This window comes from Ammospiza nelsoni, chromosome 1, assembly GCF_027579445.1.
Source record: "Ammospiza nelsoni isolate bAmmNel1 chromosome 1, bAmmNel1.pri, whole genome shotgun sequence".
Taxonomy (NCBI): Eukaryota; Metazoa; Chordata; class Aves; order Passeriformes; family Passerellidae; genus Ammospiza; species Ammospiza nelsoni.
The window spans coordinates 13983512-13999469 of record NC_080633.1 but is presented as its reverse complement, the minus strand read 5'-3'; the positions used below and the strand labels follow the sequence as shown (position 1 = coordinate 13999469).

The 15958-nt window shown below is 39.0% G+C and overlaps 1 protein-coding gene across 12 annotated transcripts in view; it reads left to right on the top strand.

Annotated features, from left to right (window-relative positions):
* CREM (cAMP responsive element modulator) overlaps positions 1 to 15958 on the top strand; it is a 41041-nt gene that overhangs the window by 18388 nt on the left and 6695 nt on the right. For 7 of the 12 annotated variants that reach the window (XM_059467282.1, XM_059467238.1, XM_059467229.1 and 4 more), the window contains 3 exons: positions 78 to 223; positions 5858 to 6001; positions 14648 to 14804. In XM_059467282.1, the coding sequence (XP_059323265.1) occupies positions 78 to 223; positions 5858 to 6001; positions 14648 to 14804 (447 nt within the window). Of the gene's footprint in view, positions 1 to 77; positions 224 to 5857; positions 6002 to 10229; positions 10321 to 14647; positions 14805 to 15958 lie in introns of those variants that run through there. The other 5 variants (XM_059467289.1, XM_059467247.1, XM_059467304.1 and 2 more) reach the window with 3 other exon arrangements.

The window sequence follows — 15958 nt, the reverse complement described above, 5'->3', positions numbered from 1 at the left end:
TGATAAAAGTCAGTTCTTTGATTTTCTCAAGAGTATGGATCTTCAAGTACATAAAATTACTTACATTCTCTTTTTAGAAAAATTTTGAATGAGCTCTCCTCAGATGCACCTGCAGTAGCGAAGATTGAAGAAGAAGAGAAGTCAGAAGATGAAGGAACGCCTTCTGGTATTTCTGCAGTGGCCATGCCAACCAGCCTGTATCATACTAACACAGGGCAATACCGTATGTGTGCAATGTACTACGTGCTGATGCAGAGCATAGCATAGCTTTGTTTCTAGCAGTTACTAATGCACTAGGGGTGTTTGATTTTCATGAAGAAGAGTAAGAGATTCTGTATTTTTAAGTAATTATTATTAATTTTTTCTAACATGGGGATTATCGACTTTAAATCTTGTAGTATTTGTTGGCTGCTAAATTGAGTCGTTCTAGAGCTTCTATGCATTAAAATGTAGAGGGGAGGCTCAGCTGAAATGAAAAACGTTGACACCTTCATGTGAATGTTTAATGATACAAATCATTGCAGTTTCAAATTCTTGTGATTTGTTATGTATTAGCGCTATTCATTATATGAAATGGCAAGTAGAATTTTTTGAAATGTAAGGCTGGAGTATGAAATTACTTGTTAAGTTCCAATTTTCTTTCTTAAAAGAATTATGTCTTTTTGTCACCAGTTTTTAAGTATCTGCACTTTTATCACAGAACTAACCGAAATCATGGTTTCCAACATTTGATACATCATCCAAATGCAAGTTAAAAGTTATGCTCACTGTTCTGTTCTATAGATTTGCTTTTAGATATTTTTATTCCTGTATTTGTAGTAGAAGTGTTTTATAACTTGCACTCTGTGGCTTCTTTGGACATAATCAGCTATCAGTTTGGATAACTTTGTAATAACAGCTGTTCTTAAAATTCTGTATTTTATAAAGCTACACTCGTACAGTTTGTAGGGGATTTCCATGTTTTTTCATAAGCAGACAGTGCAGGTGTTTTTCCTTGAAATAATGACAGGAAGGTTGTATAAGAAATGTTGTGAAGTTTTTTTCCTGAAATGAGAAAACAGAGGAAGTCTATTAAAACACTGCAATGGCATAGAAAAGAGGATAGAATGGCTCTAGTTATGTTCTACTCATCCTTAGAATTCTTCAGTTATTTTTAATTTATGCAACTAAACTAATCATTAATGATGCAAAGATAGAATTTCCCTATACTGCTTCTATCCTTTCAGCATAGAAAGTAATTTTGCTTGTGCCCCTAGGCTGCTTTTCTTACCCTTCATGTAAGCTCTAGACTTAAATAAATGTTTGCTGTGTGATGTCCAGCATCTAAAGTATTCTTTTCTGTGGAAAAGAATACCATCATCCTAAATCACAACTATTCAGTACAGAGTCCAGCATGTATTAATGTATTTCTGTATTCTAAGAAAAATTAAATATTTTTCTTCAATTTTTGCATTGTATTTTTGATTTTGCTTAGATTTAATTAAGAATATATATATTTGCCATTTTAAGGCTTAAAAAAAAGTGTTATAATGTCTGTGTATTACCTAGTGAGCCTGTAAACTTCTAGGATTTCTAAGAAATTTTAGAGCTTAGGTTTAATCATGGCTTCCCCTGGGAAGCCAAAGTTGTACTTTGACCATAATATCTCGCAGGAGGTGATTCTTAGGGGAATATATTTTCATTTGAACACACCTATAAACAATAGTGATAGGGAGGTGTTTAAGTGAATTAAACACTTCAAGTGAACACTTAATTCAAAGGTTTTGGTTTCTTGTTCAATCAGACAATTATTTCTGAAAATGAAGCAACAGAGAGCATCACTGACAATGTGAGAACAGAATCCAGAAAAATTTAATTAAATCACATGTGTCAATTTAAACTAGGCTATAAGCCAAGCTTGGGAGATTTCTGTTCTTTGCTGCTTTTTTTGAGTAAGTTATAGTTATAGCATAAAACATGTGCTGTATAATTAAGATTCTCATCATAATGGGGCATTGCTTCAAAATGCAATGTCAGCCTTCATGGACTCTCTTGGTTTTGGCTCAAAAATTTTGTTTTGAGAGCTTTTTCATTTTGGAAATAGTTTTTCTTGCTGAATTTATGAGTTCATCAATTAGATTTTTTTTAAAGTTCTGTTTTGTAAGTTGAAATACCTTTTGCCTTAGCAAATTCTGTGTATTTTAATTAGGCAGGTGGTAGCAAGGATGATCATTTCCTTTTAATAAAGAGGGTCTTAATTTGGAACTTACTGAAGAGAGCTTGACTGTTGACCCCTAGTCTTTACATATATGAAGCACAGATCTGAAGCATCTCTGAGCCATCCTGTTGGTTCCCTGCAATCCTCAGAAACTGCTGTTAGCTAAAACCAGGAACATAGGGTGGGAATGTAGCAAATCCCGTGTTGATTTTAGACTGTATATGATGCAGAGGGTCACTCCATGTATCTCCTTCATCTTCACACCTCCTGTCAGTAGCTCTGTGCTTCTGCCTGTCATTCCTGTGCCTGAGGACTCCTCTGTCCCTGGCCAGCATGGGCTGCCCAGGTTCTGCTGAGCAGGCACCCAGTAGTTTGTGTGTTAAGCTTGTGCAGTGTCCGTGGCAATGAAGAGCTGGCCTTGTGGTGTCACCATCTGTACTGTGCCCTGGTTTAAAAGAGGTGTTTGGTTATTACATTTGCTGGTTCCTTTCTTTCTCTACTGTTCTTTCTATTCCTGTAAAGGAAGGGCAATTTGAACAGATCATTTTGACTGTGTGTTTATGTCTGGATGTCTGGGATGACTCTTTTTGGAAGAACTTGATAAGTAAATAGTTTGGAAAACAAATGTATTTTTGTCTAATAACAGCATTGATGGCTGTTCTCTACTTAGTTTTCACCAGGCAAAATGGCATGTTGCCATGGTTTCCCAATACCTTTTTCCTTGGAGCTTCTTGGCTTGGCTTATGGAAGCAGACAGACTGACATGACCAGATAAAATGTCTTTGCCAGCTACCTCCATCAACACACATGTGACCTTTCTGCCAGGCAAATGGGTAGTTTTGCACAAGATGCTCTCTGGAATAGGAGCCTTGTATTCTTATCTGACTACACACCTACTCTGTTGGCTGTAGTTCTGTCATGTTGGTTGTTTAATACTGTAAAAAATTATTTCCCTCACCTGTGGTAGTGGTCTAATGTGTAAGAGTTGTTTGTTCAGTTGGAGTGTGTGAATCAGTCTCCCCATCCCCCTGCCTCCTTGTGCATGTCATGATGATCTGCATGAAAAAGTGCAGGGGGAATGAAAATTATTAAATCTTTACCTATCTGTTTGAATTACTTGCTCTCTTAGAACAGACTTTTAACAATTGAAGAATTAGGAAATCTTTTGGGAAAGACTAATTTTAGTTCAATTTCCAGTTTTGGAAGGGAAAAAGATCTGGGTTTTTCCTCTGGATTAGAGCTGATGATCATACTCAGAGAGTGGTAGTAGTACTGTCCTCGCTCCTAGTTGGAAGAGAAGATGCTGCTTGCATCCATTCACCTGCATGACATTCAGCTACAGGGACTGTCCAGGAAAGTCCTGTACTCATCATAAAAGGCTCAGCTTTCAGTAGAGCTCCAGCACAACAAAGTGTGTGCAGTGGTTGAGATCAGGACAGTGAATGGGGGACAGGCAGTGTGTGTTCTGGGAATGTGGCAGGATTCAGTCCAGTAAGGGAGGCAGCTACTGGAGTAAATTCACTTTTGTGTATAAAGTACTGGGTTGGGATCTGAATGAATAATTGCTGGACAGCTGTGATATAATTGTTTACCCAGGTGCACTGTGGAGCTAAGAGCTTTTTATCAGTCTGTGCTGATGTTTTACTTTTACTACTTAGGAAGCCAAACTGATTGGGGTTTATGTGGTAGGGTTCTGTGTTGGTGTAGATGTACCATTCCTGGTGCTAACTCTGAGAGGCAGAATTTGGCTCTTTTTAACTTGTCTGGGAGGTAGAGTTGACAAAAATCTTGTTGGTCTTGTCCTGGACTTTGTGAAGAGTAGGGGATACAATGCTTTACTTTTGTTGCTTCTCTCTGTTTTGTCTTGCCTTAAAATGGGGCACTTTCTGCTTTGGAGGCCAGACTGAAACATCTTGCACTCTACCCCCTGCCACACTCTTCCTCTTCTCCTCAATGCCTTCTGGAGCCCGTGTGCTCAACCCAACCTGCTGTTGCCAAAACAGAACATTTGAAATCAGCAATCTCTAAAATTCACATAGATATCTAACAAATCCTGTATTGAGATAAGCAGTGCTGAACCTTCAGGAATGGCATCAAATACTGTAATCTGACAATGAATTCAGAGAAGTTGGCAAGCCTCAATTTTTTTTTATGTATGACTTTTATAGCATAGTTTAAATATCTTTTGTGGGAGAAAAGATTTTTTACTCTTTGGGCATTGGGTTCTCAGCTGAAAGTTTCAGGATTGCTTTTAATTAACACAGGAGATGTGGATTTGGCTGGTGAATCACTTGGTAGGTAAGGAGTTGGCTCAAAGAGCTCTAGTCAATAGCTTGATGTTCAGGTGGAGGCCAGCGATGAGTGGTGTCCTTCAGACATCTGGGACCAGTATTATTTTGTATCTTTGGTTGGAGATGTGGAATCTTTGTGGAGATGTACCTTCAGAAAGTTTGCAGGTGACACCAGGCTGAATGATGCAGTTGAGACTCAAAGCTCAGTAGAGAGAAGGTGTCCCATCCAAAGGGACTGTGACAGAGTAGAGAGGTGGACCCATGCAAACTCCATGATAAGGCCAATGCCAATCATCAATACACAACCCAGGGTATGGGTTGTGGCAATCCTAAATGTGGATATAGGCTGGGCAATGAGTGGACTGAGGACCTGGATGTGCTGGTGGCTGAAACACTGACTATGAGCTGGCAATGTGTGCTTGCAGCCTGTAAAGCCAGCCAGATCTTAGGCTGCATCCAATGCAGGGTGGGCAGCAGATCAAGGGGTGCCATTCTGCCCCTCCACTCTGGTGAGACCCCACCTGGAGTGCTGCATCCAGCTCTGAGTTTCCAGCACAAGGCAGACACAGACTTGCTTGAACAGATCCAGTGTTACAATTAGATGATCTTGAAGTTCCTTTCCAACTCAAGCCATTCTGTGATTCAGTGATATTTCTGTGTTTAACAAAGGCAATGCTAATTTCAAAAGGAATATACAATTAATGATGTCTCTAGGGAATTGCATTTTTATAAATACTTGATTATGGCAAGAAGGCAGTATGATTTTTATTAATGGGGAAAGTATATTTGTTTTTTTCATATTGCTATTTCATTGAGGGAAGAACCCTACTTTGTTCTGTTTCTTTTTTGACATGAGTATTGGGCTCCATCCAACTGTGTACAGCCTGGTTAAATGTTGTGCTAAACTTTTTCTTACACTAAGGAAAAGATTATTAGTGTTAGACATCTTTCTTTTCCTTTGTCTTGATGTCCTGGATATTGTTTTCTGAGAGTCAATAAACAACTCTTTTAAGATTTTTTTTTTTTAAATAACTCCTATGTTAGCATTTAAAACATCACTTTTATATGGCTAGGAGCTATTATTTTTCCCTACATATTTAAACTATTTTAGTAGAGTTAATATTTCTGGAAACATAGAGATAAAATGTGTTGAACATGGCTTTTTATCTGTTATATGTATGGCATATGCTACACAATAGACTTTATATTTGTGGAAATCAGTATTAATATTATCTAAATTTTATCATACAATTGGTCCTTCAGCAAGGAGCGGACCAGGAGTCCTGTAAGACAGTGTTTATTGCATGTTTTTTAGCATGTGTTATGTCTTTCTGTTGCCTAACTTCTCTTTTTTTTTTTCCCTGTTTAGTTACAATTTCTCAAGGTGGTACAATTCAGACTGTGACAAATTCGGGAGCTCCTCAGCCAGGTGCTACCATTGTGCAATATGCAGCACAGTCATCTGATGGCACACAACAGTTTTTTGTTCCTGGAAGCCAAGTTGTTGTTCAAGGTATATTTTAATAGTCTACTTTGTTTTCATTTTTTCATATTAAACAATTTTTCTTAAAACGTTTCTTATTTCATGTTGACATTGCACCATTAAGTGAAATACTCATAGCAAGATGAAAGAGTCTTAGGAAGGGATTCAGGTTCTCTGCTTAGTAAGGCTGCTCCTGTGTTTGGTTAAAAAGAATGAAATAGCAGTATAACATCACTTTCTGCTTTGGATTGTCCTTGGCAGATTTTGAGACATGTATAATTGGAATAAAGGTACTCTTACAGATTGAAGTGAGATGCTGAAGGTGCACATCGTTTAATATATGAAACTAATTTGTTTTTTTCAGCAGTTAATGAAACACAAATTTGGAAGATTCTGGGATATGTTTAGGGCAGAATTTCCTTTCAACTTATGGCTCTTGCAGTTACTAGAAAGCAGATCCTTTAATGAAGCTAGTTTTCTCACAGAGGAATGCTTTGAAGGTCCTATAAAGTGCACACTTGAAGTGATGAAAACCTTTGAAAATGGGAGATAGATTTCTCTATGGAGACACTAAATTAATAGCTATGGAGAATATACAGATTTAAAAAACAATATTTTATTGACAGAGAGAAGTAGGAGGGAGGGCTGTATGAATACTTTCTTGAGCCAAAACAACTATCTGAAATAAGCCATGAGAAGAGCTAGGAAGTATTTAGATATGTATTCATGGAGTGGATGAGGATCATCAAATAAATGTCAAAATACATTGTTGTTCCAAGACTTTTCCAGAAGCATTTCAAGTGCTTTAAGACTATAAGATGAAAATACCTTAGTCAAATGTTAAGTTTTTATTGTTCAGAGAGTATTGTTACAACTTCCCAAAATGTTATTATGAATACATACTTAACAAAACCTTAAGTCCCAAATTTGGCTGTCCCCAAACCAATTTCCCACTCTAGTGCTGCATGTTTTTCTGAGTATGAGTCTAATATGTTTTCTGTGTGTGTGCCTACACATCCCTTAAATCAGAGGCCGCCTCCATCTCTCCAGGTTCGCTGTAATATTTTATAGGTGTAAGGTTGTCCTTTTTTTTTTTTTTTTTCTCAGGCTTCTCTCCTCAGGAGCTGCTCTCTCGGCTCTTCAGCTCTTCAACTCTTCAGGGCTGATCCCCCCCCCCGAAAGGGTTGGTGGGGGGTGCCCACGCAGCGAACGCCACTTGTAGGGTTTTCTGGCTGTTGCTGTTTAGGTGGCCTGGAAAGGCCCAGGGATGGCCTTGGAGAGCCGACGCTTCAAAGAACGAGGAGAGACTTCTGATCTTGTCTCGGTCTCGGTGTTTATTAATTGTTTATCTAAAAGATTTTCTTTCAGCCCGACAGAGGTCTGCACAGCAAGTCAGCCATGGGCACACTCCCGAAGCCCCCGGGCGGTCACTTATCTTTATACCCTAAGTTACGTGTACAATATTTATCATTTTTCTCCAATACTTTCTACTCTTATTAACCTGTGCACTTCTAGTAATGACCAATCCCAAAGTGCCACCACCACCACAGAAGATGGAGGCCAAGAAGAAGAAGAAGAAGGACAGGACACGCCCCAATTCCTCCATCTTACTTCTCTAGACCCCCCTGTACCAAAATCCTAAACCCTGTGTTTCACACTTTAACTAACTTATCCCTTCACCATTCACCCAGTGAATTCCTCCTATCCTCATACAGGTCTCATCTCCTGTGTAGGATCAAAATCCTGCCACCAGACACTTCTGGCAACATTCCAGGATTCCCGAGCCCCCCAAGGGTGGTCTCGGCCTCTCTGCACCTCCATCCTGAGGTGCTGAGATCCCACATATAGGTACTGCTTTGATTCTTCAGAGCTTTGGTGTCAGGGGCAGAAAGAATAACTCCTCAGCTGCTTCTTAAACTTCCCATCTGTGAAGAAGCACAGCATTTGAGGATTTTGTCTGGCAGCATTTCAGTCCTTGGGAATTCCATTTGACTGATTTTTCCTTTACAGACTCTCCATTACAGAGCTGTTCTCTGACAGGGCTGCTCAGTCTCAGCAAAGGGCTCCACAAGATGGAATTGCCCTTTAAGTGTTTTGCCTGTGATGGAAACTTTCAAAATGGATTCGGAGACAGTAACTGAATGCCTTCTACATCCTATTTCTGGAAGCATCTAGATACTTTTAAGTAAATGGATTTGTTCTCTGTCCCTGCTCAGAGAAGTTTATTTCCTGGAATTCTCTGTTCCTTTGGTTTAAAGTCCAGTGCTTTAGTGAGCCTCATAGCTGTTAACATAATCAAAAATGTGACATAACATACAGGGAAAAGTACAAAGCAAACAGTAAATAAGCATGAACTTGGAGATGATGAGAAGTTAAAGGGCTTCAACTTACTCTACATGCTATTGATATTAGAAAATCTTTAGGAAAAAACAAAACATCTACAGTGAAAAAAAAAATGTATAAAAACATTGTGAAAATGTTTACAGCAATACAATTGTATGAATGCAGCAAACCTGAGTTAATTATGATGGGGTGAGACAATGGAATAAGTTGAATATACAAGTGTCTGAAATGTCCTTATTACAGCTCATCCTGCCTGTGCCAGAAAGTCTGTTGGCACACAGGTTATGAACATTTGTCATTGATGTACACTTTGTAGTTGACTGTTCACCTAATATTGTGATAACATAGATTATAATAGAAAAATTATTCTGCTTACTAATCCTACCACTTACATATGTATTTTTATAATGATTTTGGGTAGCAGCATATAATTTATTTCCTTTATCATAGAAGAAGAAAAGAATATAACAAATACCTGGAAACAGAAAAGATCTGTTTCCAAATCTTTCAGATAGCATATGTATTAATTTTTTTTCTAAAGTATTTGTTAATGAATCTCATGTAATAATGGATAAGATCACATAAACCCTGTGTTTGGTATTTTCTGATAACCTGTGATGTGGAAAAATACTAGGATAAAAGTGCCAAATATATTGATCCAATTGAGTGACATTGTATTTGCTACAAGTTTACATTTGTAAGCAAAATAAGAGGCAATTCTAGTGTCTGGGCAGTTTCCTAACACATTAAGGGTTAAGGATTTTTTGCTAGCTGAAGAAGGAAGTGTTTTGATGATTAGTGAAAGTGAGTGTAGAAAAGTTATATAAAAATCATTCTGTTGGGATCTATGTGTAGTTTCATTACATTGTTAGTGATATTTGAAATCTGTGGCTTGAACTTCTTGTGCTTTAGTTCTGATCTTCTGCACATCTGATCCTGAAGTGCTCCTGTAATCACAGAACACTCCTGTAAACACAGGATGTAAAACACAGAACATCAATGCAAACATTGATGCTTCCAGTGCTGCCATCCAGCACAGTTTCACAGTTGATAAATTGCCAGTCTGAATTTGTTTGGTACAAACACCTTAGAAGTTTGTTGTGCCCTACATACAAACCAGTGCTTGGACTCTTGGTCTGAAACTATTTCATTTGCATTGATGTAAATAAGGAGTAACTCTCTTAGAGCTGAGCTGTTGGTTTTTTTTTAATTTATATTTTAAAACAGAGTCAAACAGATCTCTTAGACATATTTTGAAAAAGGAGGGAAGAGGGAAGAGGTAGCCTTTACCCAGAGTTACTGTTCTGCTTGGTACAGCATCTGAAACCACTGGCTTTAGGTTGACTTACTTCGTTGGAGTGTTCCTTAATAGTTTCTGAAGCTTTTAACTGAAATTAAATGAGTGGGTTGTGGGTTTTCCTGCAAAGCAAGGAGCTCTAGCCTTTCATTTACCCATTTGTTACAGCTTATTAAGCTTTCCTGTCTTGCATGTCTGTCCAACAGAGTTCTCTGCCTTTTATTGGAACTCTTCCAATGAAAACAACTGCATGTCTGTTTTAAATTTCCTTATTTTCTATCCAATCATGACTTTATCATTTGGATTCATTCATGAATGCTAGAGCCACGTTTTCATTTCTGTCAGTCAGTGCTGTGAATTTTCAGGTCTTTCTTAACAGCCTGCTTTGTGGTGAGTGCTTTCTGTAGCTTTATGAATAATTCAGGGGGAAAGAACAAAGCTAGGATTTATAGCAATATGGAAGAGGAAAAAAAAAAAAACAGGTTTACTGGAAAAGGAATTCTTTGGGCTGCAGTTTCAGGGAGCTGTTCCAGTGATGGAGCATGTTAATGACAGCGGTAAGCAAGTGAGGTCATTGTGATGTCAGTGCTCTTGCTTGTAATCCTGCACATGCTTGGTAGTTTGGAACAGTTCATGCTGAGCTCTGGTAGAGGAGCAGCAGAATCGTGTGTGCAGAAGTTGATCATGGCTGTGACAGGAGATGAAACAGGTAAAAATTTTGTTAGCCTTTGACATGGTATTTTTGTATGTCTGTGCAGTGTTTAGTTAATATTTGTGGCATTTTCTTTTGAACCTGTTGCTGTAATTCTTTCATCTCTCTAAAGTCATGCAAATAGCTTCTAATTCTCTCTACTTAGTGTAGGATTCCAGGGCAATTTTAACAGTTTTGTTTGGGGGGGGAAAAACTAAAAATCACTGTTAGTGCATGAGTTTTTGCACAGATTGATTCAGTAACTGTTCTGTATTATTTGATGGAGGATTTTGCTGAAAGCAATCCACCACTCCACTTTTGCATTTTTCTTTATTGTGGTGATAGTCATATATGTTGCTGTGTTTATAATTGCTTTTTCTTTTGTAAAAATGACAACTGCCTTTTTTATTGAGCAATAGACGCTACAAATTTGATAGCCATGGGCTTCAGCCTAGCGTGTAAATCAACCCTATGCTCCGAGTATTAAAACACACTGAATGGAAACAGATTGGAGGGCAATAATTGAAGTATTGTAGCGCCTGCTTGTTTTCTCCTCCACTGTTAAAATGGTCTGTTCCTCAGCTAATTGAGTTCAAAAGGCTGACGTCATTAGATTTCCTGGAATCGTGTTGCAGTAGGGAACTGGAAAAGTTAAACTCCAAACAAGATACACATTGACGTCAGCTCCAAGTCATGCTGCGATTTAGTCAGTTCCTTTCTGCCTCTCAATTGCCGCCGGCAGCTCGGTGCCATTAACTGCTTCCCTGCCGGCTCCTACGTGCTGCTGCTCACTGCTGCCGCGCTTGTTTCATTAATCCAGAGATAAATATCTGCTCAGGGTCCATGTATTTAATGCTCAAAGGGATAATGATTCATGCCATTCGTGCCTTGTGTAGCCTGTTTAGTGGTGAAGTTCAAAACCCCTTGGTAATCAAGTCCCACCATTATGACTCACAGAGGGGGAGAATAGGCATCCAAATGCATCGGGCGTTTTTTCTCTTGGATAGTCACTGAAAGATCAGAGTGCAGGGATGCTCTCTAGTGTTCAGCAAGTTACTTTTTCCAAGAGATGATTGCTTTATTATTTTATTTTTTTTTTAATGCATGTTTGGTTTTTTTCACTAGTTGTCTGTTGGCTTTCCTAATTTTCTTTTTGCAAGTCTCAACTAAAAGCTTCAGGTTTTCAGTGACTTTTTACTCCCCTTGCATTTTAAGGGGTAAAAAAAAAAAAAAAAAAAAAAAAAAAATTACCCCGGGCAGTGTGATAGGGAAGTGCACCAACTCCAGGTTTGTTGCTTTGTTAACACTCTCAGTTCTGTTTCTGGTACCTTAGGAATTACATTAAACCTTGGTGAAGTGTCGTTAGAAATCGCCAAAGAAGTCTGCGAGTCTGGATGAAGTGTGTAGGACATTTATCTCAGATGCTGAAATGGAAGGTATTCTTCACTGTAATACAGAGACATAATTAGGATTAAAATAACTTTGAAAAAAATTAAATTTATCCCACTGTGTTTCATCTTTCCAAAGGTCATTTTCTGGGGAACTCAGTTACATTGTAATTTCTTGAGCTAATACACAAAACATTTTTCAATCTTCAAAATATATTTTTGCAATGATATATCGGAAAATATATATTATTGCACAGCTAAAAGATACTTTGTCAATGCTATGCTATGCTTTCTGTTTCTAAACAGTGGTGTCTGGATTGGCAAGGTCAGTACCACCAGAATAGTTGTTTATCTGTGTCCCTGTGCTGGCAGGTTTCTAAGTGAGACAACTGTCAGGCAGAGACTGGGACCTGCTCAGACTAGAACATTTACCAGTGGTGTTTGCTGATCCCAGCTGAGATAGGGACTTGCTTTTGTTAAGTCTTGCTGGAGGTACATGATCACACTGAGTCCTCTGCACAAAAGCTGCAGTAAGTCTGTTTGCTGCCATCTGAGCTTAAGTCAAACACGGACAACAAATTAGTTGGTCTTGCCAGGCTGAGGTGATCTGGTTTGTGGAGCTTTCCCACCATGACTTCATCTACAGAATGGTTTGCTTGGATTTCTAATTCATTGTAGCTATGGCAAATTAAGGTAACATCTCTTTAATATCTAGTGATGAGATAGGAAAAGATAGTTCTTACCATAGAGTCTCTAAGATGTATGTAATGTGGCCAGCATAAAGGTGAGCCTGAAGAGTTGCTAAAATTCCACTTTTATAGTTAGTGAGCTGAGGTACCATTCCATTGGCGTGACTGGGACTGCTAAGAAATGTGGAGGATTTAAAGGGTTAAGCAATTCCCCTGTAGATGTACAAGATGACCAAGCCCTGTGCTCAGGGCAGCTGCCTGTCATTGCTCACAGGGCTGTTCTGAGCTGATTTCCCCCTCCCTCTCTCCCTCCCACATCCCTGGGGGATTATCCAGGTCAGTTCACTGGTCCAGTTCATCTTGTAATTCCACAAACACTTTTACCCACAGGACTGAGGAGGGGGGGAGGTGCACGGGGTTTAAGCTGATAATGATTTCAGGACATGGCTGTGGAATTGTAGTCCAAGCACAACTTGATTCCATTTTTTTTGTTTGTTTTGAACTAGTGAAGCACTTACATTAGTATAGTAAGAATAATAGTATATTTTTATTAGATTTATTTTTTCCCCCCTATAGTTAACTGCTCAATCTGTCAGCCTCCCCAAGATGTTTTTGTCTGCCTTTTATTTTTCCAAGTTGACCTGGTGTCAGCTGGGATAGAGTTAATTTTCTTCCTGTTAGCTGGTACAGTGCTGTTTTTTGGTTTTAGGATGAGAGAGGTATTGATAGCTCACTCATGGTTTGGTTGTTGCTCAGCAGTAGTTGCACTAAGTCAGGGACTTTCCAGCCTCTCATAGTCTGCCAGTGAGTGGGCTGGGGGTGCACTCAGAGCTGTGGGGGATCCCACCCAGAACAGCTGACCCCAGATAGCCAGAGGGATATTCCATACCTAAGGCATCATGCTCAGCATATAACTGGAGGGAAAGCTGGCCTGGGGCCTGCTGCTCAGCAGCAGGATGGCCATCAGTTGGTGAGTGGTAAACAATTGCTTCTAATTTGCATTAATTATTTTTCTTGGATTTATTTTGCTTTCTTTTTGTTATTTTCCTTTTCATTATATTGATTATTTTATTTTATTTCCATCAAACTGTTCCCATCTCAACGTATGAGTTTGCTCTACCTCATCCAGCTGGGAAGCTGTGTGGGTGGAGTGAACAAGTGACTGACTGTGGTGCTTAGTTGCAGGCTGGGGTTAAACTGTGAGACATGTTTTTCCATTATTTGAATAATGCTTTGAAGAATTAAAGTATAAAATAAGTGTAACAATAGCCTCTGAAACATTGACTATATACAGTTGCTTTAATGACACAATTTGAATTTTTGTTCTATCATATGTAAATGTAAAATATTAATGGAAGGAAATAGGTAAATACTTGCTCAGAATGTAAAGAGGAGTATGTTTTTTGTTTGGTTTTGTTTTCTGTCAGACAAGACACAAGTACTTAGGACTTCCCCAGTGTTTTTAAGTTGAGGTACATCATGTAGGGACAAGTATATCTGAAACAAAGAAATGACGTGAGTCTGTGAGAAAGGTGTTGGTTTCCAGTCAGATCAGCATTTAGCTTGGGGAGGGCACAAAACTGCTAAGCTCAGGAGCTGAATCTGAACTTTTGCCCTCTGATTTACTGTGCAGCTACACTCCTTCCTGTGCAACTGCCACTGCCTCCTGTTGCTGCTAATGCTGCAGCATCCCATGTGTGGTCCTCTTGCCCAGGGAACAAATGCCTGAACATCCTGAGCACTCGTCTGTTCCTTTTCATTGCAGCAGCAGCAGCTCTCACTCCTTATCCAAGGGTTGCCAAACTGCTTTTGTAAGAGGAGGAGAAGCTGTAAAGCTGGTACTGTTGCTATCACAAGGAAGGAGGACAAAGTTGTCTTCTGAAGCAAATTGAATCCTGTACAGGGAGAACAGGGTAGCATATAAACCTCAGTTTATATGCAGGGCCTTCCTTTTGTGGGATTGTGCAAACAGGAAGTGTCACTGCCTGAACTGTTTCTCAAACTGCTTTCCTCATGTTGTATGAAGAGAGCCATGTGGAAGCTTTCAGTCCAGCTGGCTGCTGGGGCCACATGCTAGAGCAATTCAGACACTTGACAGTATGGAAATAAATGCTATTAAGATAAAAAATATAGTTGTGTCATTACAGACGTGTGCAATAATTTATGTATCTGGGATCCTGGATAAATCATTGCCAGAAATCTATTATTTTCAGATATACAGATATACTTTTTTTTCCATACGTTTTAAAATATGTTTCTTTTTTGCAGCTGCCACTGGAGACATGCCAGCTTACCAGATCCGAACTCCCACAACCACCTTACCTCAGGGAGTGGTGATGGCAGCCTCGCCAGGGACGCTGCACAGCCCTCAGCAAATGGCAGAAGAGGCCACACGCAAGAGAGAGCTGAGACTTTTGAAAAATAGGTAAGTCTATACAATAATTCATGGTCAGTGTTGTAAACTACCTCCCCCACCCACTCAAACATTATAACAAAGTTTTCTTCTTAAGGTCATGAGCACTGCCTGTAATTGATGAAGGGAAGGCAGGAAATTCTTTTCAGTCATCCCATGTCCTTCTAGGACAGAGTATTGGTTGTTAACTCTGGAAGATTAGAGTTGACCTTAAAGCCATGGATTTTTAGTTTGAAAATATTAGGTGATTCAGAAATCAATATCAGATAATTTTTGTGATGATCCAGAGTTACACTTTTTGTTGCATTTTACTTCCTGTCCTCTCCCACTACTGACAGTAAAATGACCAGTAGGGCCTCTTTAATTTTAAAACATCCCCACAAAGAATTGTTTAGGAAAATAGCTGAGGATCTCATTAGCAGCTGTCCATTAATGATGCTGTGAAGAGGACTTATTCAAAGATGGAATGATAATTATAGACTTTGCCAAATACTTGGCTGCTGGGATGAGATACTTTGCAGTGCCCCTGTCATTTTGTGAGGCCCATTGTGTGAAGTTGCTGTATATTTTTTAATTAGTTGTCATGGACTTGACTGAGTGTTGTAAATGTCAGTCTTTCTCTGTGCAGTCTTCTTGCTATTCCTTGGGGAGTCTGTCTTTTTAAAATGTGTAGCCACCTCTGCCATTGGCAGATTAATAACAGAAATAGTCTGCTCTGCAGATTTCTAATACACTGCTTAGCCACTTGTCTTACAATTGAATTAATGGTATTGCTTTGCTCTCATGCCTGTCCTTTATTTTAAATTACTTACAAGGATCACTGCATTGTTGTGCCTCCTTTTTGTTTATTCTTCCTTCAGTTTTAAAACTAATGCCTATGCTATAGCTCATAACTTGCTGGAATGTTAGCCTCTCACAATTTGGTAGTTTGTCATGTTCCAAGGTAGTAAAGGAGGACTCCCAGTACTTCTAATATTTCTTCTGGATTTGAATGCTTGTTTAGTCACATGCTTCTGAACACACTAGCCAAAGTGTTTAGCTCAAATACTAGAGACTTTTGAGCAGAACTACAAAATGGCTTCAGGCTATCATTTGCCAGCAATAAAAACTACAGACTCGTGTGGCTGAAATGTGCTCAGGCAGACAGTTCTGAAATGCTAATAAAT